At 39.2% G+C, this 20,617-nt stretch overlaps 3 protein-coding genes across 3 annotated transcripts in view; all 3 read left to right on the plus strand.

Annotated features, from left to right (window-relative positions):
* The first annotated feature begins 265 nt into the window (after positions 1-265).
* Positions 266-5,914, plus strand: uck2b (uridine-cytidine kinase 2b). Its single transcript, XM_020651207.2, has 7 exons — positions 266-419; positions 2,210-2,369; positions 3,198-3,294; positions 3,439-3,581; positions 3,794-3,891; positions 4,191-4,239; positions 4,456-5,914. The coding sequence occupies exons 1-7, from the start codon at positions 315-317 to the stop codon at positions 4,590-4,592; spliced, it is 789 nt and encodes a 262-aa protein (XP_020506863.1). The 5' UTR covers positions 266-314; the 3' UTR covers positions 4,593-5,914.
* A 434-nt stretch (positions 5,915-6,348) lies between these two features.
* On the plus strand, positions 6,349-11,233 carry czib (CXXC motif containing zinc binding protein). The gene is made up of 8 exons (XM_020651387.3): positions 6,349-6,465; positions 6,563-6,646; positions 7,047-7,103; positions 7,198-7,279; positions 7,368-7,399; positions 7,821-7,898; positions 8,359-8,424; positions 10,923-11,233. The coding sequence occupies exons 1-8, from the start codon at positions 6,460-6,462 to the stop codon at positions 10,998-11,000; spliced, it is 483 nt and encodes a 160-aa protein (XP_020507043.1). The 5' UTR covers positions 6,349-6,459; the 3' UTR covers positions 11,001-11,233.
* A 1,538-nt stretch (positions 11,234-12,771) lies between these two features.
* scp2a (sterol carrier protein 2a) overlaps positions 12,772-20,617 on the plus strand; it is a 33,310-nt gene continuing 25,464 nt past the window's right edge. Inside the window, exons 1-11 of the mRNA XM_020651544.3 lie at positions 12,772-12,930; positions 14,230-14,287; positions 14,411-14,482; positions 15,228-15,359; positions 15,670-15,734; positions 15,906-16,032; positions 16,126-16,189; positions 16,315-16,401; positions 18,088-18,238; positions 18,815-18,962; positions 19,708-19,815. Coding sequence (XP_020507200.2) covers positions 12,877-12,930; positions 14,230-14,287; positions 14,411-14,482; positions 15,228-15,359; positions 15,670-15,734; positions 15,906-16,032; positions 16,126-16,189; positions 16,315-16,401; positions 18,088-18,238; positions 18,815-18,962; positions 19,708-19,815 — 1,066 coding nt within the window. The 5' untranslated portion in view covers positions 12,772-12,876. The remainder of the gene's footprint in view (positions 12,931-14,229; positions 14,288-14,410; positions 14,483-15,227; positions 15,360-15,669; positions 15,735-15,905; positions 16,033-16,125; positions 16,190-16,314; positions 16,402-18,087; positions 18,239-18,814; positions 18,963-19,707; positions 19,816-20,617) is intronic.

Consider the following 20,617-nt stretch of genomic DNA (forward strand, 5'->3'; position numbering starts at 1 on the left):
ATCCGAGTAGCACGTAAATGCAGCATCATTTTCGTAGCGACTCAAGCAGGAGGCGGGGCGAAAAATGATCAACCCTGCTATGATTTGATATGATTACTGTCAATCACAAAAAAAAAAAAAAAGAAAAGGCAAATTAATATTAAACACATACATAATTAGGAATTGCTACAATTAACGTCTACTGTACCTAAATATATTATTAAACAAAATTCTAAAAATAGAATCGCGATGGTTTAACAATCCCGGTGGCGTTGTGGGAGGAGCTTCTTAACAATGATGATCCAGCGCAGCAGCTCAGACCTCACACTGCAAGTATGGCTGGAGACACCGAGACTCATCTGAGGGACCGTGGCGAGAACACCACCGTCATTCGACAACCTTTTCTCATCGGTGTCTCCGGGGGCACAGCAAGTGGCAAGGTTGGCAGCCTAGATATCTAATTTTGACGATTGTCATGATTCAATTTGAAGGTAAATCACGACAGAGGATCTAGATGGTAGCCGGCTGCGAGCTGACCGCGTGGCTTCAGCTACTGGGGGTTTGATTGACAGCTCTGTCATCTGTTTAACCAAGCCGGCGTGTCGCTATCACCGGGTTAGCCCGGCAACGCTCGCAATAGACTTTCTGTGTGTTTAATTCAACGTTTGTCTTATTTGCACGGCCCGGCAGACTAACTTTAACACTGAGTCCAGATCACAGATGTTAGCTTACGTAGCCGCCTAGCTTAAATTCCATCACATGCTAGGAGACAAAAGCTGGGGCCGGTGTGCCACAAGGCTCTTTGGGCTGTTTGTAAACACCGCGAACCATTTTTTTTTAAACTCCCGTCTACAATACCGAAGACAAAACTATAACAACATATAATCAATCACAGCACATGTCCGTCGCAGATTGTTACCGTTAAATGACTGTGAAGATGACCTGGAGTGACCGGTAGATGTTGAATAACATTAACCTACATGTTGTTGCGGACACTGAGAAATCCTCTCTATCACACCAATATCATTGTTGTAAAGGAACAATACGTCATCTATTATGTTACTTATGACTCATGTAGTGTACCAGCAGTCGGTACTTTTTTTTTTTTTTTAAACGGAAGCCGACATTAATCATAAATCTACATTTTTTTTTCCCTTTATCCACGTTTACTGTAAGTTGCGTGGGCTGCGTGGGCTGCGCTGATGACACATGAACGTCGGCGCGCGCGACACACTGACGTGGATACAGCTGGTGACGTCATCCCATGGCTTTGTTATAATCCAAGCGTTTTCTTTATTTTGGTTTGAAAACATTTTCACGAGGTCTGCCAGTGTAAACAACTACCTTGTGTAAACCGGATGCACAGCTGGAACTGATGGCTTGCTGGTGACGAGCTCAGGTGGATGGTACAGTGAGATAAAAGGCGGGGTGGGGTCGGGTGGGGGGTCTTCAGGCTTGTTTTTACCCCACTTCACTTCTCCTCTTAACTTTGTCCCAGACATAAGCCCACTGACACAGAGCCAGTGTTTTGCTTCCTGAAAAGCCCTCACAGGGAAATGGAGTGAAGGTTATGAGGAGAGTTTTGAAGTCTGACTGCGCCTGTAGTTGATGTCATTTTATAGTCCTTCAATCAACCCTGAGCCCATTGGGATGTTTTTTTTTAATCTCAGTGGATGCTTGATTCAAGATTAGATCGGCTTATCTTTGTAAACACATTACTGTGGTCTTGAGTCATGAAAACAAAAATGTGTCACGTTCATGTTAAGTATCCAGAATAAATGAACCTACCAATTGTTATTCAGTGATTCATAATGTAGCTTGCCAAAGTGTACATTCCTATAATGTGGCTAGAATAATACATGTCAGTGTATGATTCATGGATTATCAATATTATAATAAATGTTACTGCGTTTTTTTTTTTGGGGTAGGGGTGGAACGGGTTCATTGTGGTTCAATATCAGGGACACAAAGGCAGCAGAGCCTTTGTAGCCTCAGATCGCCAAGTCAGCACTGGGTATGAGATCCATTTTGTTGGCAGGGTCAGTGGGGACAAATATGGCGGGTCGGTGGGAGTTCACCGACACACTTTTGTTATCTGACGCTTACAGGGTGGGAAATCCCCCCCCAGCCACTTTGCCTATTTTACTGGTAGATATCACCTAGGGGTTAAACATGAAACGGAAACCTCCTTTTGTGTGGGTTCTTCTGATCCATATGTCTGTCTCTGCAGTCATCAGTATGTGAGAAGATCATGGAGCTGCTGGGCCAGAACAAGATCGACCACCACCAGCGGCAGGTGGCCATCCTCAGCCAGGACAGCTTCTACAAAGTTCTAACTCCAGAGCAGAAGGCAAAGGCACAAAAGGGCCAGTTTAACTTCGACCATCCAGGTATAAAGACACGTAATAACTTGTGTTAGGGCTCATGCTTTCACGGAAGTGGGCACGTGTGCTACACTTTTTTGCTGGGTTTTTAATTTCCTCAGGGAAATTCATTTTTACCTGGTTTGAAACGACACACCAAATGAGCAGGGGGTGTTAAACTGTTGATGTGTGGTTTTTAAAACCCGCAGCCTTGACAGTCAACGTTTTGTGTTAATAGATGCGGTCATTTTGAGAGTTTTATTACTCGACAGACTGAGTATTTCCTCTGAGATAACACGAGTCAAATTTCTAAACTCTGACAGACTTCATTAAAAAAAAAAAAAAAAAAACGTTTCGCGAAAATAGAGGCAATAATTTGTGGAATTTAGGCAGTTTGAACTCCAAACAGATAAAATACTGACTCATGAGTGACATTAGGGGTTTAAAAATCCATGCACTGACACAGTAACTAAACGGTGTTCTGTGTAAATGGAAGCATTCGTGTTCAGAAGCTTGCACGGCAGCGTTCTTCTCTGACGTGTCGCTTAATTTTTTTCTTCCCTCCGTGTTTGGCAGATGCACACACTCCATTTTTGGAGTCTGACTTTGGCCCACTTGCTCCTGCTTCCTTTCTCGGCTGATTTTAAACCCCCTCAGTCAGCAGGCTTTTCCAAAGAGGCAGCTGCTTCCAGGGGCAGGCAGAACCCAACACCTGTTACACACCGAAGGGGACTCCTGGGTTACCAAACTTGCAGCGTTGGTCCCACGTGTCCATATGGGGCTGGTGTAACGTGGGTTAAATATGACATCTCATGGAAGATCCACTACCATGCATATGCCTTCTCTTGTCCTCAGATGCCTTCGACAATGAGCTGATAATGCAAACACTGCGACTGATCCTGCAGGGGAAAACAATCCAGATCCCGGTTTATGACTTTGTCACTCATTCCAGGTGAGCCACTCATTATCACTGCCCGTAAAAAAAAGTCAGGTTCAACAGGTTCCTTTGAATTATAACTTGGGTGTGTTATCATTTAATAATTATCTGATGAGATGGTTACTGATTGTGTGTGTGTGTGTGTGTTTGTGTTTCCAGGAAAGAGGAGTTTGTCACAGTGTATCCGGCTGATGTGGTCCTGTTCGAGGGCATCCTTATGTTTTACTCCCAGGAAATCAGAGACCTTTTCCAGATGAAGCTATTTGTGGACACAGATCCAGACACGCGGCTTTCACGCAGAGGTGTGTGGGGAGAGTTGAATTAGCAACCACAGCATGTGTAACAAGAAGAGAGAAACGCCCCACCTAACCCATAGTCATCCAACAATAGACACGGCTCATAAAACCGTCGCTGTCTTAACATTTCCTCTGAGGAGTAGCTATACATACCAATATGTCTCCTTTGATATGTTAAGTTTAATTTTCTCTCATTTGGTTTGCTTTCTCTGTTTCAGTTCTCAGGGACATCAGTGAGCGCGGGAGAGAGCTGGAGCAGGTGCTGGCTCAGTACATCACATTTGTGAAACCGGCCTTTGAGGAGTTCTGTTTACCAGTGAGTGACATTTTGAACTCCAAACATCTGTAGTTTTCAGCTGCTGCACTGGAATGGCCATCTCATGTGAAAATATTTGCTTTGTGGAATACAATGTGTTTCCTGCAATCAAGGCAAACACTGCAGGAAAAGAGAGGCGAATGAAATATGAGATGAAGAAGCCTACTCAATTGTTTGTTTAGTAACTACTTGTTGACATGCTATTTGATTTCTGTCTTAACTTCCTTGTGTGAGTACTTATCTGTGTGAGAGACTATCTCTTAATTTGTGCATTGACTTTATCACTTCACTCTTACCAGACCAAGAAGTATGCAGATGTGATTATTCCACGAGGAGCCGATAACCTTGGTAAGCACAGTTAATGTACAGTGAAACCAGAGGCAACAAAGTTAGGGCACCAAAATCTTCAAAAAAAAAAAAAAAAAAAAGTCTCATCATGGGTAATGTAGGAGTCCGGATTTGTCAGGCATGAATGATTCTGCTTCAGTTTTTTTTTTCCTTTTTAAATGACCATACATGCTAATAAAGTGCAGTGCTAAGTCCTTCTTCTTCTCTTTCCTGCAGTGGCCATTAACTTAATAGTTCAGCACATCCAAGACATTCTGAACGGCGGACCAAGCAAACGTCACAACAGCTGCACGAACGGCCACAGCACCCCACGCCAGAGGCGGACCTCCGAGTCCAGCAGTCGGCCTCATTGACCCCATCACACCTCTCTTCTCAGGGCGGAGAGGGGTGTGGGTGGGGCTCGCGCTGTAAATAATGCCTGTTATTGGCATCGCTGTATTTAAGAGAGGAAACAAAAAAAAAAAAAACAGATGCAAAAAGAATTGAATTGCCTTTTATTATAATGATGACTACTCTTGTTATAAGTTACTTAAATTGTAATTCTTTGGATTTAGATTTTAGTGTGGAGGGTCAAAGAGATGCCCTTGTTCTTCTTGTGATGAGACCATGGGTTAAAATTAACCTCATGCATTTTCCTCCCAGGTTGCATTTTTTTTTTTTTTTTATGTATCCCCTGATGCTTCATGGATAATTCATGCTGCTAATGAATAAAAGAGGGGAATCCTTTTTTTTTTTTTTTTTGCTTTTTTTTTGTAATGTCTGATAAAACTTGAACCCCATAAGTCTGGGGAATCTGAAAGATGTTTTGATGGTTTCCAAATGAGGAGGATGACAATATGACGAAAAGTTAAAGAAACCAGGATTGCACACTGTATTTGTACTGACAATCTTGGGAGTGTTTTCTACACTTTGTATATCAGTGTTCAAAGTTCCCTCGTTGTGTTGTGTTACTCTATGGGGTCTGTTTTCTACATCGAGAGTCCACCACATTGATTCTGTATGTTTGCAGCAGCAGAAACACACTACATGATTTTCTAATACAGATTGTCACATGCAGAACAATGTGACTATAAGAACAATGAAGCCAAAGGCTGAAAGGTTGAAGAAAAGCATTGTCTCAGTCTAGTGTTGTAGATATTGTACATTTTGGGGGGATTCATTTAACCTCTACTTAATTGATTGAAACTTTTTCTTAAATTATTCCTGTTAAAACTCCCAACACTTGAGTCACAATAAGGTGGATTAAGATTCTCAAGGCCGGACATTTCAGTATGACAAATGCAGCCCTGCTAAATAGGATTAAGATTTCTACACTCAGGTTGAGGATACCTTTTTGATCTGAAATGCCAGAAAACGACATTAATGCCACAGCAATATCCGTTTTTCCCAGGTCGGTGGCTTATAACCACAAAGACCCACCACAATGCCTCTGTGAAGTTGCCTCAGGTTTTCATGTACAGTAAGTATCCACAGTAGACAGGTTTCCATACTATCTCTAAGGTTACAATAAAAGAGCTGATGGATCAGTGTTGTATTCTATGTGCAGTATTTGTTTTGTACAGAACACTTGAATGATCGATTTGTACTGTATGGCTGTTGGAAATGCACGCGGTTGGATGATTTCTAGATGAATGACGTCATTTATTTACAAGTCAATAAACTTGACGGTCCAGTGCTCTCGTCTAAGGAGTGTTTATTTCGGCAACTTCATTGAATAATGTGCTTTGATGAGTTATTTACAGGTGTGAATTAATAGGTAAACGCATTGTTTATTTTTAACAGACGGATTGTAACAATATATATAGACTGGGCACCATAAGTAGGTCATTTATGCTGTATATTCTATGACCACAAGAGGGCACTGTACTCACGACCCACATTTGAACAGCATGATGCGTTTAAAGACCCTAAGCACGTACGATGAAATGCTGACACGCTGTTTATCTATCGTTACAGTCTGGCTCAGAAGCGAGCGAATCATAAAGAAAAAAAATACGAATTCATTGGAAAACAAACTCATCTCAAGTAATACGAATATTAATATTTTAATTTACTTGCTTCATGTCTCTGTTTCATGACAGTGGCTACTATTGTACTTGACTTTTTCATGTAGTCAGCACTTTCGAGGAAAATAGAATATTTGTATAGTTCCGAAACCGAAATGTACGAAGGTTTCCTGAATGCAGCAAGAGGAGTGGTCAGAAGGGACGACGCGTCAAGATGGTGGTATGTATCCCTGCTGCATGTTGCTCATGTAAACAGCAAAGTCTTTCAGCTGGGTTCATTTTCTTCTTTTTTTTTTTTTTTGTCGTATGCATCACAGAAATATGGACTTCAGTTTAAAGCCACTCTGGAAAATGTCACCAATGTGAGACCGGTGGGCGACGACTTCCGCTGGTTTCTGAAGGTAGTATGGCCAAGTCAAGCTAGCATGGTGGCTAACTTCATGATGCTATGACTGTCCTCTCTTCTGGATGTTAGTCTCTTCTTTTACCATTTCTCTTGCTCTTATTTTGTGAGGCCAGGTACTGACAGTAACCGGTATTTGGCAACTAAATAAGGAAAGACATTTAATATGCTGACAACACTTTCCCTCTCCTCGTCATCCTGACAGTGTGGTGCAGTGTGTTTGTAGCTATCCCAGTCTTCACATCTCTTTGTGTCAGTAATTAAATGCCTTTACTGTAAAGTTGTAACAGTGCAGGCCAGATGTCATTCAGTATTTATTCTTTTTCCTGCTATGGTTTGTTGACTTTCTGTATTACACACACACACAAGAAACACTTTGTGCTTTCCCCTGTATTTAGCTGAAGTGTGGAAACTGTGGAGAGGTCCCAGACAAATGGCAGTATATCACTCTTGCGGTAAAGATAACATTTGTTTATTTGTCCAATACAGCTTGGCATGTGTCATGCTTATTGTTTAACACTATACCTAATCTGTTTGTCTATTCAACAGGATAGTGTGCCACTCAAAGGAGGAAGAGGCAGTGCCAGCATGGTGCTAAAGTGTAAACTCTGTGCCAGGGAAAATTCAATAGGTACCAGCTGTCATGTCATTTCACTCAAAATCATTTTGAAATGTAAAAACTCAGGTGGAATTAAAACTGGTTACTTGCTTCCTTGCAGATATCCTTGGAGACACCATTAAACCTTATACTGTAAGCATACTTCCCGTACATGACACCAGCCTCACAGTCCACACAGGAGCTTTATTTGTGCCCCAGTGTACCTATGTTGCACATATTTGCCACATGAATGCATGACTGATTATAGAGAGAGACATTTCTAGGTCACTGGGCTCTCTATTGATAGAGCTATATTGAATGCAACCAGTAAGGATAATGTTGTTCTGAGCAACAACAGAATAGTTGTGAAACAATTGTTGCTTGTTCTTCTTTTACAGTGTTTGTTTCATACTGAACATAAGCGTCACAAAATATTTTGGAAAGGCTTAATGTATGCAGGAAATTTCCATTTAACCAAGTTACGACAGTTTGATTGAGTGCGTCTTCAAGATCAAGATTACCTTTATTGTCTCACAAAGTGAGAAATTTTGTCTTCTTTTTCGCTGTGTTGAAGGCCGAGGACAGCGAACGCTTCAAGACGATGGTGCAGTTTGAGTGTCGAGGTCTGGAGCCCGTCGACTTCCAACCACAAGTGAGAATCATTGACCCAAGAGTTTCACAATGTGTACAAAGTTCCCTTTTCACAGCAGACATTTCAGCTTAATTATAATGATATTAACAGGGATCTGTTCTACACACAAAGATGGTAAAAAAAGTCTTCTGTAAACAGCTTGCAAAAGTACATTGTGTATTTTCTAACTTGACATTTTCATTTATGTAACGTTTGTCTCACCAAGGAAAATTACAGCATTCATGTAGGCTTGCCTGTCCTGTATTAATGACTTTTTTTTTAGCACACCTAAATCATTTGAAACCAGTCTACCATGATAAACACACCTGTACCCGTACCTGCTGAATCAGGATATGTCATGTGGAAAATGGAAATCTCTCCTGAGTCAGAGGGTTAACCTAAGAATAACCTGTGAAGTTGACAATGTAATGATGTCATGTGACTCACTTCAGTTTCCTCCCCTTTCATAAACTCAATCCAGGCTGGCTTCGCTGCTCAAGGTGCAGAGTCTGGAACACCGTTTCCTGAAGTCAACCTACAAGAAAAAGTAAGTTCAGTGGAAACAACATGTCCCTAAGACTGTAGGGGTGCAGTTTTTTTTGTTTTTTTTTCAAAATATTTTTATTGAAAAAAAATACAAAACGATACTTCCAATCACAGACATATAATTTACCTTTTTCCTTTTTTTTTTTTTTAACATATATGCATATGTACACAGTCACATATACACACAAAAATGAAAATAACCAAAAAATAAAACAAAGTAAAACAAAAACACTGATAAGAATGTAGAAGAAAATAATTAAATTACAGAGTAAAGTGTAATAAACAATGCACAACCCCCCACCCACGCCCCCACTCGGCACATCATGACCAACACACATATTAATGGTTATTTATGCAATACAAAAGGTGCAACAGCAACAAGCACACATTCAATCGGGTCGTACCTCTAAATTAGTGAAATAGGAAATAAAGGGTTGCCATTTGTGGAAAAATTTGACTGTACATCCTCTCAATGTGTATTTAATTTTCTCAAGTTTAAAAAAAACAAAAACATGATGTCTTTGAGCCACCGGGAGATAGATGGATATTTAGCAGACTTCCAATGCAACAATAAGGAACGTCTTGCTGGCGTGAAAGCTATAATGTACTTTTGTGTAGAGTTAAGTGCAAGTAAGGGGTCAGGAATCCCAAATATAGCAATCAGAGGACAAGGTTGGAGATTTACCCCAAGAACAGTGGACATGATAGTAAAATAACCCGCCCAGAAACCTTTCGGATCAGGACAAAGAAAAAACATGTGGCTAAGGTGACAAGGAGAGCCATGGCATTTATCACATTTGTCTTCCACTTCCAGATACAGTTTAGATAGACTTGGAGAAATGCACCCTGTATAAGACCTTAAATTGGATCCAAGTCCAAGACGAGCACAAGAGGTGGTAGATCGTATCCTCTCTATGGCCTGTTCCCAGGACTCCTCCCGTATTCGCATTCCCAGTTCCTCTTCCCCTGTACACTTAAGTTTAGCATTTGAGTGATTGCTAAAAGCCAAGATAATATCATACAACTTTGAGATGATTCCTCTGTGATGAGGAGTAATGATAGCGTGGTTTCCCATCGCTGTTCTGGAGGTAAAGAGGGGAAAGTAGGGAAACACTTAGTAACAAAATTGCGAGTCTGAAAATAGCGAAACAGATGAGTAACAGGGAGGCCGTAGCGAGAAGACAAATTGGCAAAACTATCAAAGACACCATCTACATACAAATATTTGAATTGTGTAATACCCTTGTGATACCACACTGAAAATGTGGAATCCGAAAGTGATGGAGGAAATAAATGGTTGTTATTTAAAGGACCCAAGGAAGATGCAGCTACAAATTTAAAATGCCGTCTAAATTGATACCAGATCTTGAGTGTGTTAAGAACCACTTGATTATCAGTATATAGAGAGGGTTTTGTAGGTAAAGAGGAATGAAGTAGAGCAGGAATAGAAGATCCCCTACAGGATGATAGTTCCAATTTACACAAAGGATTCAGGAGATTTTAACCCGTAGCAAAGTTTATGGATGTGAGCAGCCCAGTAGTAAGTTAGAAAATTAGCTAATGCAAATCCTCCACTAAGTCTGCGTCTCTGCAGTAAAGTTTTACGAACCCTTGGTGATTTCCCACTCCAAATAAAGGGGTGCAGTTTTAACCCCTTTTCACACATGTACTGCCTTCCTTAGCATTTACTGAAGTCATCCGGGTGGGTGCATTTGTGAACGCAAACAGCTGACTCTGTTTAAACAAACTTGAGATCGACTTTCATGATAGTCTGGAACATTCACTGTGTCCTTACACATGTTATAGTGATAATAACACAGAAGCAGTCACCGTTACCAAAGGCTCCTCTTCCTCCTCTTGTACACTCCAACAAGATTCCCGACGCTCGAGCCAAACGGTGTATTTTGAGTTGTGAGAAACTGACAATCTCTCGCTGTGAGGTGAAAGGTCATACATTTTTTATTTTTATTTTTTTAAATCCTGAATTTATCAAGAAAATGTCAGGAGTTCATGTGGGAAGTTTTTGATTATTGAACTTTTTATGATGTACATAAACTGAGAGTATTAGGTTAGATGCCATTCCATTAGTTTCTGTAAAACCTAAATTGATCTCCCTTTTTAACCTCTGGCTGCAACAACATCAGACCTCTTGATTATGTCCAGCCTGCTACTTTATTGTACACATTTTTGATAAAATAGTTTTGAGTTGATTGCCTCTGCTTCCAAACAATGCAAGCATGTGGATTATATAGAAAAAGGCTAATCTGTCTGTATTCCTACTCCTTAAAATATGCAATGATTTTAAAGCTTTTTATAAATATTGGCATAAGAAACTGTGAAAGACTCTAGCTTAGGGCATTTTTGTCTATACCCCATTCTGTCTGGACTATTAAACAGATTTACTGATTTCGCTTAAAATAACGACAATGATCCCTTTGGTGTTTACTGTCAGCCTTTTTTTTTAAATCTTTGCAGCTAACTAGCTTATTTAAATTTCAGGACTGGACAGACTACGATGAAAAAGTCAGTGAGTCGGTGGGAATCTATGAGGTCACACACAAGTTCATCAAGTGCTGATGTCATCATGTGATGAGGGGCCTCAGAGACGGGCAATGAACTCTTAAAACCAAACACTCTCAGGCCTGTTTCCAGGCTTCAAGGATGCTTTGGAAGATGAGGTGGTGGGTTTGTTTGAAGAACATTAACAGGAGTGGATTGGCACCAACAGTTGTCCATTCATCTGTGGGATTAATCAACATGTTCAAGTTATATTTTTCACTGCCTCAATAAAATTGAAACGTGAAACATTTCTTTCAAGATTTTTCTTCCATTTTAGTGTTAGTTAATATAGCAGAGGTGTTTTGTACATTTTTTTGTTTATTATTATTTATTTTGTGTATTTTGTACAATTCAACAACCATAAACTGCTTGCTTCAAATAAGTCTGGACATAGCAAATATAAGAAGAGCTATCACTATGTTAGCGTGTCAAGGTACTGTAAACGGCTCATAAATGATCAACTTACAATAGTTATTAGTATCACATATCAGCTCTCTTTAATGATTATTTATAAAAGCACACAGTTTAGAGAAGACACTTTTTTCCAGTTGAAACTATACAAATAGCCTACTTGTATTTAAATGCTCCTTTTAGTCTAGCCTAATTCCTACATGAGCACAACAGAGCTTGTTGGGTCAAACATTATTTTTTTCAGTCAATGGGTCAAACACAAAAGAATAATCGAGTGCCTTAAATACTACATATTTCACATTTACCCCGACTTCTAACATCAAATTAATCTCAAGCAGTAGCCTACAATTGTGTGTTTATATATATATAAAAATATATTCTAGAAGAGAAAGCCCTTCAGGGAAGTTTTTATTTATTATTATTATATTTATACCTGTGTCAATTACTATATTTGGAAATGATTGTACTGTAAAGTTAGGAAAGTCTTGGTAATGGCACATCAGTAATATTTACAGTCTATGGTACAGTTGCAAGGAAGAGTATGTGAACCCTTTGGAATTTCTTAGTTTTCTGCATAAATTGGTCATAAAATGTGTTCTGATCTTCATCTAAGTCTCAACAATAGACAAACACAGTCTGCTTAAACTAATACCACACAAACAATTATATGTTTTCATGTTTTTGTCTTGTGTTTGTCATGTTTGTTTTCATGTAAACATTTTGCTATCATCGACGGAAAAATGAATTCCGAAGTTTATCAAGACATTTTGCAGGGAAACTTAAGGCCATCTGTCCACCAATTGAAGCTCAACAGAAGATGGGTGATGCAACAGGACAACAACACAAAGCACAGAAGTAAATCAACAACAGAATGTCTTCAACAGAAGAAAATACGCCTTCTGGAGTGGCCCAGTCAGAGTCCTGACCTCAACCCGATAGAGATGCTGTGGCATGACCTCAAGAGAGCAGTTCACACCAGACATCCCGAGAATATTGCTGAACTGAAAAAGTTTTGTAAAGAGGAATGGTCCAAAATTCCTCCTGACTGTTGTGCAGGTCTGATCTGCAACTACAGAAAAACGTTTGGTTGAGGTTATTGCTGCCAAAGGAGGGTCAACCAGTTATTAAATCCAAGGGTTCACATACTTTTTCCACCCTGCACTGTGAATGTTTACAATGTTATGTTCAATAAAAACATGAAAACATATAATTGTTTGTGTGGTATTAGTTTAAGCAGACTGTGTTTGTCTATTGTTGTGACTTGGATGAAGATCAGAACACATTTTATGGTTAATTTATGCAGAAAACTAGGAATTTTTTTCTTGCAACTGTATATACCCACATTATCTCCACCCACCAAGTTATCATCTTCTCCTATAGACGATCTTTGCTGTGTAGCGTGTTAGCTGGACCCTGTCAGTGCTGCTGTTTGCTCCTCTCTTGCCTGTGTGTCTGAACCATAGACTGCGATAGAGAAGCGACCATGGCACGCACAATGAAGAACAGGGTGTTTGTCATCGGTGTGGGCATGACAAAGGTAAAGTTATTTCACATTTTTTTTGTCTTTGTCCCACACCGTTAAGAAAGACCTTATGTAAGATTTGGGGCTAGCATCCAGTTTGCATTGCATCTTATTTGTTCCTTGTAAAAACACAACGTCTAATACTTTACAACATCACAGTTTCATAACAGACAACAGTATTTATTTAAACTTAAATACTATATTCTGTATAGTATAGTGTCACCGCTCTACAAATTCTGTGAACAGCTGACACTACACATTGTAAACATTAGCTCGCTAAGTTAGCTTTAACTTGATATCATTGTTGGAGTATGTTGCTTTTTTTTTAAAATTTCAAATAATGTTTCTTCTTTGAAAGTTAACTTAACTCGGGTCTCTGTGTGATTACTCCGTGTACTATCCTGAGTCCAGAGTTCATACAGACAGAGGTATGAACTGTGCTAAGGGTCATCAGTCCAGCAGGCTGCTAACCTTGTGAAAACAGTAACTCCAGAGTTTAGAGAACAAGTGTCAAGACGAGTCTAATGAGTTCACAACAAGTTCAGATCAACAAGTGAAGGTGTTGAAATGTGGCCAAACACGTCACAATGAATACGCACTTCTTTTGGTTTAAAAAAATCATGCATTTCTGCACTGAGATCAAGTCAATCTGTGCTTTTCAATGGGTAGTTATGTGCATAATGTGTTAATTATAAAAGCTTTAAGTGAAGTAATGCTCTCATGAAGCTGTGATTTGTGTCACTAAGGAAATCAGATAGTATTGTTACAGTGACTAGTAAGTACATGATGTGTTTTATCTATTTTACTCACATTAAATTACAATCGTATTGCTGTCACTGTCAGTCCTATGTGCTGTTCATCATAAAAAACATTATTTAGCTCCTGCCCTTTCTCACTTGTACAGTCTAGGTCAATTCTTTTTCATTTTTAGGTTGGATTTTTATTTTATTTTTTAAAGTTACAACTTCATTTGTGATATTTTTTTATTTATTTAGATGTTTTATTATATTTACCTTCGCAAACAATCAAATAAGGCACAGTCATTTCACCATGCAGTTTATTGTTTGGTGGAGAGCCCATTGCAATTTCTTTAAATGTCTGGTTTTGTCTGAGCAATATTCCTTGGCAGTACCTCAACCTTTGTTTTTGAGATGTATCTAATTTAGTAGTTCAAAAGGAAGTTGATGGTTTTTACTGCAAGTACCCAACAACTCCGATATCTCATCCTTTAACAAAAAAAAAACGACAGAAAAATAACTTATGAATGCTTTCGTTAACTGTCACTCACCATCTCTCAAAATCTCTTTTATGCAGTTTGACAAGCCTGGAGCCCGAGGCGATTATGATTATCCTGATATGGCCAAGGAAGCAGGTGCTTATCTTAACAGAATATGGACATTGTTCAGTCTCTCTAAAGATATCATATCTGGATATATGTGAAATGGATCTTGGTGTATAACATTGTTTATTCCCTACATTTTATATCCTGTTTTAGGCCAAAAGGCTTTAGCAGATGCAGGAGTCCCATATTCATCCATTGAACAGGCCTGTGTAGGATACGTCTATGGTAAGACCATAATAACAACTTTTATCAGTGTGTTAATATTCCTATGTAAATAAAAGATGTGCTTTTACAACACTCTTGTAATGTCCCCTGTACATATTTTCTTTCAATATGAATCTAGTAAAATAAACATTTATCTGAAGACAAATGTGTCTCATATTGTGGAATAAAATAGACCATCAAATAAGATTAAAAGATAATTTCTCCAAATAGAACGATTTCTCTTTTAAAGTGCTACAAAACGATTTGTGTTTTGAATGTTTAAATGAGTCAAACACTGCGTGTCTGCCATCATTAAGACTACTTGTTGGGAACAACTCAAAAGTCAAAACTCAAAAAGGACTGTTTGGTTGTTGCTTTATTGTTTTGATATGACCAGAACGTCAGTAATTCTGAGTATTTAGATTCACACTTTTCTTGTCTGCTAAATGCATCAACCTATCATTTCGTCATTTTTCTAACTAATGTTATGCATTGCAGTTCATTTGTCCAGCTCGCTGCGACCTAAACCTAAACCACTCATTACCTAGACATATTTTGCCTATCCCTCAACTGAGAAAAATAATTTTGGTAGTCTGTTGTCATTTTACAAACATAGGCCTAAACACATGCTTTAATATATGGAATGATGTTAGAGAAAAGGGGATGCCACAAAGTCTAGCTTCCCAGGAAGTTAGGGTGGCACCGCGGCAGTGTGAAGGTATTGAGGTGGTACCTCAAAATAGTGACAGCTCCTTCCTTTGTTCAGGGGACTCCACATGCGGGCAGAGGGCCATTTACCACAGCCTGGGCCTGACCGGGATCCCCATCATCAACGTCAACAACAACTGCTCCACCGGCTCCACAGCTCTCTTCATGGCTCGGCAGCTGGTTCTGGGAGGTGAGTCCAGCATGACAACTTATGGCTTATATATAAACCACCTGAAATCTAAATCTTAGAAAATAACAGTCTCATCAGAAACTAATAGTTGGGGCGCACATCAGTGGCTCCTTTCCCACATGTCATTACCCACTCTCTGCTCTCTCTGTTGTTTCCTACTCTATCCACTGTCCTATCGAATAAAGACAAAAAGTCCCCCCCCCCCCAAAAAAAAGAAAAGAAAAAACCTTTGAAGTGTTTTTTGCAGCAAAACCTGTCATAAAACAGTAACACTAATTTGTGGCTTACTTTCCATCATCATGTCCTGCAGGTCTTGCAGACTGTGTGCTTGCCCTGGGGTTTGAGCGGATGGAGAGGGGCTCCTTGTCCTCAAAGGTAGTAGGTTATTGAGCACGGAGTTGCTCAATAAAATGTATGGATGAATGTCCACATAGGGCTTCTGTATTGAAGCATATTCACAAGACTCTACTATCATTTTTGACGAATAATTTCTTTAAAAAAAAGATAAAACAAAGATAAATGTTCTTGAAAAATGCCATCTTCTAGTATTTGGACCGGACCAATCCGATGGACAAGCACATGGAGGTGATGATCAACCGCTACGGCATGGCAGCAGCTCCAGCAGCACCTCAGTTGTTTGGCAACGCTGGAAGGGAGCACATGGAGAAATATGGTACATATTGCCACATATCCATATTAATAGTAAAGGTTCATTTTGTATCATCCATTGTGTCATTGTGACATGAATTGTTTGAATCTCTTTCAGGCACAAAACCCGAACACTTTGCTAAAATAGCGTGGAAAAACCACAAGCATTCCACCAACAACCCGTAAGACAATATCAACACTAAAAACTGATCATTGCTTGGAAATAACCAACTCTATGCGTTAACTGTTTGTGACAATCTAGTTTTCAATAACAGTAATGACTCTGGTGTTTACAACAACCATGCAGGTATTCCCAGTTCCAGGATGAGTACAGTTTGGAGCAGGTGATTAACTCCAGGAAGGTGTTTGAATTCCTGACTCTGCTGCAGTGCTGGTAAGGCTCTCAGTGATCTACAGTCAGTGTCTTCTTTTGAGTGACAGCACTGATGCTAACAAGATCCTGAGATATTACTATTGACTTCTTTTAAATCACTTCTTATTTACAGTCTTGTTTTGATTTTCACCTTTTTAAATGCATTTTTTTTCATTCCTCTGAATCTGTTTATCTGTTTCTAAGTCCTCTTCCGATGTTCTGTTCTTACCCTCCTTCATTGCTTTTGTTTATTAATTTATTCATCTATCTTTGTTGATCTTTTAGTCTTGCTGTTTTAAACCTTTTCATGTTTTATTTCCTCTAATGGGATGAATTCATACAAACTTTTATCCTATTTTATTTAATTCTTTACTTTTTTCTGAATTTCTATCACTTTATTGCTTTAACTGCCTTTCGAGATCAGCCTGTTTTGTCCCTTTATTCCCTTATTATTTGTTCTTGTTGACCTTTTGTGTTTGCATTCTGTTTTGCCTTTAGTTGGTTTTTAAAGCCCCCCCGGTGTTCGTCCTGACTTATCAATGTTTATTCTGTTATCACTCCAAGTTCCTGTCTTTGCTGTGTAGCATAATTAATTTATTAAGATATTATATCTTTATTTTACCTCAGAGCACCACCTTACAAAGTAATAATTAAGTAAGTATTGTAGTAATTAATAAATCAGTCACTTTCATATCTTGAAAGAAGTAAGTTCTATAAATGTTAAACCAGAAAACACACATACAAAGTCCTGAATTTTATGTGTAAAATTTAATATAAAAATGGTAAACAATAATGTATAGATGAAACAGATAAAGAATATGATTATTATGATCAGGACAATGCAATTATAACGTATGGTGACATTATATATTTAATAATGAGATAAGACGCGGTATTGTTTGAATGACTTAATCAGCAAATGATCGAAAGGGAAAAAGTTGATAAACAAATTTTAGGATTCTATTTGGATTTAAAGTAGGGCTCTGAATAGACACGACTCACGACTTAATCTCTCAACACCCACTGAAACCAACACTCTTACTGTGAGTTGTGTTTGATTGAACTCCGCCTGGCTGGTCCCGTCTCAGTCTCTGATAAGTTTTCCCTTCCAGGGCTACCACAGGCTAGATTAGATGCCTTAGCAGTTTGGTCGGAGTGTGCAGCTAGGATCCGCCCTGCAGGAGAAGGGTTACTCCCACTCTGACCGGAGGACAATTGTTTAAATTAACACAGAGTTTACTCATTAAGATGAAGAATAAGAATCTAAACCTATATACGTCACCATACATTCATTTCGATATTATTTCTATCAGATTCATGTTGAGATGAAAATCACACCACCTGGGAACATCCTCAGTTAATCCCAGCCTGTAGGTGTTCTTTTTCTGCTTGGTTGTTCACTCCAGGTGTTGTAAAAGTTTATAATATCCTGTCCTCCAGAGCCTGTCTGAGAGGGAGACTTAAATCATTGATCAGTTCCTTTGTTTCTTGGTAAAGAGTAACCAACATGTTAATCCATATCCCTGAGTCCTGCAGGAAGAGAGGTTGTAAAACGTGGCTGCTAATATCGGCTACAACTGTGTCAGTCAGAGCACTTTTTAAAAGTCTGTTTTTGCCATATAAATGAAGTTCTTTAAATCAATATTGATGATTATTGTGTTTTTTTTCCTGTCATCACTGTTTCTCCTGATCTCCTCCTCTTGGCAGCCCGACATCAGACGGTGCAGGAGCAGCAGTGTTGGCCAGTGAAGACTTTGTCAGGAAACACCGTCTTGAGGCCCAGGCTGTGGAGATTGTTGCCCAAGAGATGGTGACCGACCTCTCGTCCACGTTTGAAGAAAACAGCTGCATCAAGATGGTGAGAAGGCATCAAACAAGAGTTCTGCTCTTTAAAGAGTGTGGTCATCTTTATTCATAAAGATCAGGTATCTTTTCTTGTTTGCTGCCTCACCTGTTGTAACATGAGAGCTGCTGGTCTCTGATGGTATAATTCAAGAATATATCTTACTGATATCAAGTTTAATTAAGATGAAATTAACTTCTTTCAGTAGATATAGTCGTTATTATAAGGCTACATTACGAAGCACAGGACAGTATGCTACGCAGCAGAGCTGATAAAAACTGAGAAAGGAAAATGCTTAAAGATTAAAACAGTGTGTTCTATGATTAACAGACTTCTCAGAGTTTCTCCTTCAGTCCCTCGTCATATCAATTTAAAGGATTTTCCCCATTTCTCTCAATCTTTAAGGGCAAAATCCTCTTAATAATCCTAATAATGTTTGCTCAACCAGAGTGATACATACAATTTATCTTCTGTATATTTACCCCTAATTACAGTCTGAGGTGTAAATGATGATGTAGGACCTTGGAATTGATTTCAATCTGATCACTTCATTCTTTAAATGAACTAAACTGGCTTCTTTGTTCTGTACAGGTGGGCTATGACATGTCTCATTTGGCGGCTAAGAAGTGCTTTGAAGCTGCAGGACTGACACCCAGTGACGTTGATGTGGTCGAGCTGCACGACTGCTTCTCAGCCAATGAGCTCATCACGTACGAGGCCCTCGGGCTCTGTCCTGAGGGTAAGACCGCGGCTCTTCATTTATCCTCCAGCTGGAGCAGCGCATTGTCCACTCAAACAAATCCAAAAATATTTGACATGTCATTATTTCGATTTTTAGTCCCGTGTTAATATTAGTTATTAAAGTCTTATTTCTTCTTAAAGTCTGCAGTCCTGTGCTGAGTGCATGCTGTGTGACTGTATATTGTCGCGCAGTCGGCAGTCTGTCCCAATGCTTAACCAGAAAGATGTCCTCAAATAACCCAGAATTTAAATGACATTAGATAATTCTCAGGAACATTGCCTATCGTTATCTTTCTCTTTGTGGCGGTTTATGAGGGCATTTGACTGTGGAACAACATACACAACATATCTCTCCCTGATAATCCATTCTTGTGGGAAATAAAAGTCAAAGGGGATCAAAAGATCAAACTGAATAAAAGAGGGACGTGCTCCCGAAGGCAACAGGTCTCACGGAACACAGAAATATACCTCAGTCTGTTCAATACTCTCCATTCTGGCACCTTTTGTTTATATGTCTTTTTTTGATTCCTATTTCTATTATACATATCTATAATTCTGTGAGCCTGAATGGTGTTGAGTAGCAAAACTTTGACTGCCTGTGGCAATTAGTGCTGGTCTTTGTGGATGAGATGATATTTAGAAGGAAAATCCTTTTGTGGATCAGACCCTTCATGTGCTGATGATACTAAAAAGATGAATAAGGATAGACTTTAAATTTCACTCTGTATCTCAAACCTCTGTAGGTAAAGCCGGAGAACTGATCGACAGAGGGGACAACACATATGGAGGAAAGTTTGTGGTCAACCCGAGCGGTGGTCTGATCTCTAAAGGACATCCTCTGGGTGCAACAGGTACGCCCGGCCTCCGACTCCCGATGAGAACCATTAGATGTTCACTGTAGAACAAAGTAAACAATGTCTGGACTGTTATGTTGGGGGGTAAAATGCCAAGGTGAAAAGCATTAGTAGCTAATGGCTGTTTTTGAACAAACAGGGCAGCCTCACAACAATAAAAAAAATTGACGAAAGAAAAATCAACACACAGGCACAGAGAGAGAAGGCAGGTGCAAAAGATGAGAAGAAAAAAAGACAAAAACTTTGACTCATAAAAGTAGTTCATAAAAAACTATGTTTATAATTTGTTCGACCCAATTATTGAGTCTCTATACAAGATATCAAACAGCCATCTTTTCACAGGTTATTAAGCCAACTGTTCATTTTCTAAATTTAAATGTAACCAAATATGTCCCCAAGAGGACATATGCGTATGGGTTGATTTGTGCAGTTTCAAATCGAACCATTCAGCAATAACCCCAGAACCTTCCTACATAAGGAGAGAAAACATGGATCACTCTTACAATGCGTGCATGTGTGTTCTCTGCTCCGCTTATATTTCAAACCAAAACAGTTTTTTTAACGTTTTTTTGTGGGGGGATATTTTGACCTTTGTTTAGAGAAAGGACAGTCAGAAATCCGGAGAGACAAGGGACGAGCACACTAACCAGCAGTGCCCTCAAACCAAAACAGTTTTATATGAACTACGTTATCATTTAGTGTCATTGGGATGTAATCAGTATTCAGTAAGCTACACCTGAAACCTTCATTTTTTATTTACTTTTATTTATTCATTTCACTCTGTTCTGAGACAGGAAAT

Source organism: Labrus bergylta, chromosome 4, assembly GCF_963930695.1.
Source record: "Labrus bergylta chromosome 4, fLabBer1.1, whole genome shotgun sequence".
Taxonomy (NCBI): domain Eukaryota; kingdom Metazoa; phylum Chordata; class Actinopteri; order Labriformes; family Labridae; genus Labrus; species Labrus bergylta.

Excerpts from the sequence above, each read along its gene's own strand:
- uck2b (XM_020651207.2), top strand. The coding sequence starts at position 315 with ATGGCTGGAGACACCGAGACTCATCTGAGGGACCGTGGCGAGAACACC. Across the intron at positions 3,582-3,793 it reads CACGCGGCTTTCACGCAGAG|TTCTCAGGGACATCAGTGAG; the intron begins GTGTGTGGGGAG and ends TCTCTGTTTCAG. Across the intron at positions 3,892-4,190 it reads TTGAGGAGTTCTGTTTACCA|ACCAAGAAGTATGCAGATGT; the intron begins GTGAGTGACATT and ends CACTCTTACCAG.
- czib (XM_020651387.3), top strand. Across the intron at positions 7,899-8,358 it reads CCGTCGACTTCCAACCACAA|GCTGGCTTCGCTGCTCAAGG; the intron begins GTGAGAATCATT and ends AACTCAATCCAG. Across the intron at positions 8,425-10,922 it reads AAGTCAACCTACAAGAAAAA|GACTGGACAGACTACGATGA; the intron begins GTAAGTTCAGTG and ends TTTAAATTTCAG.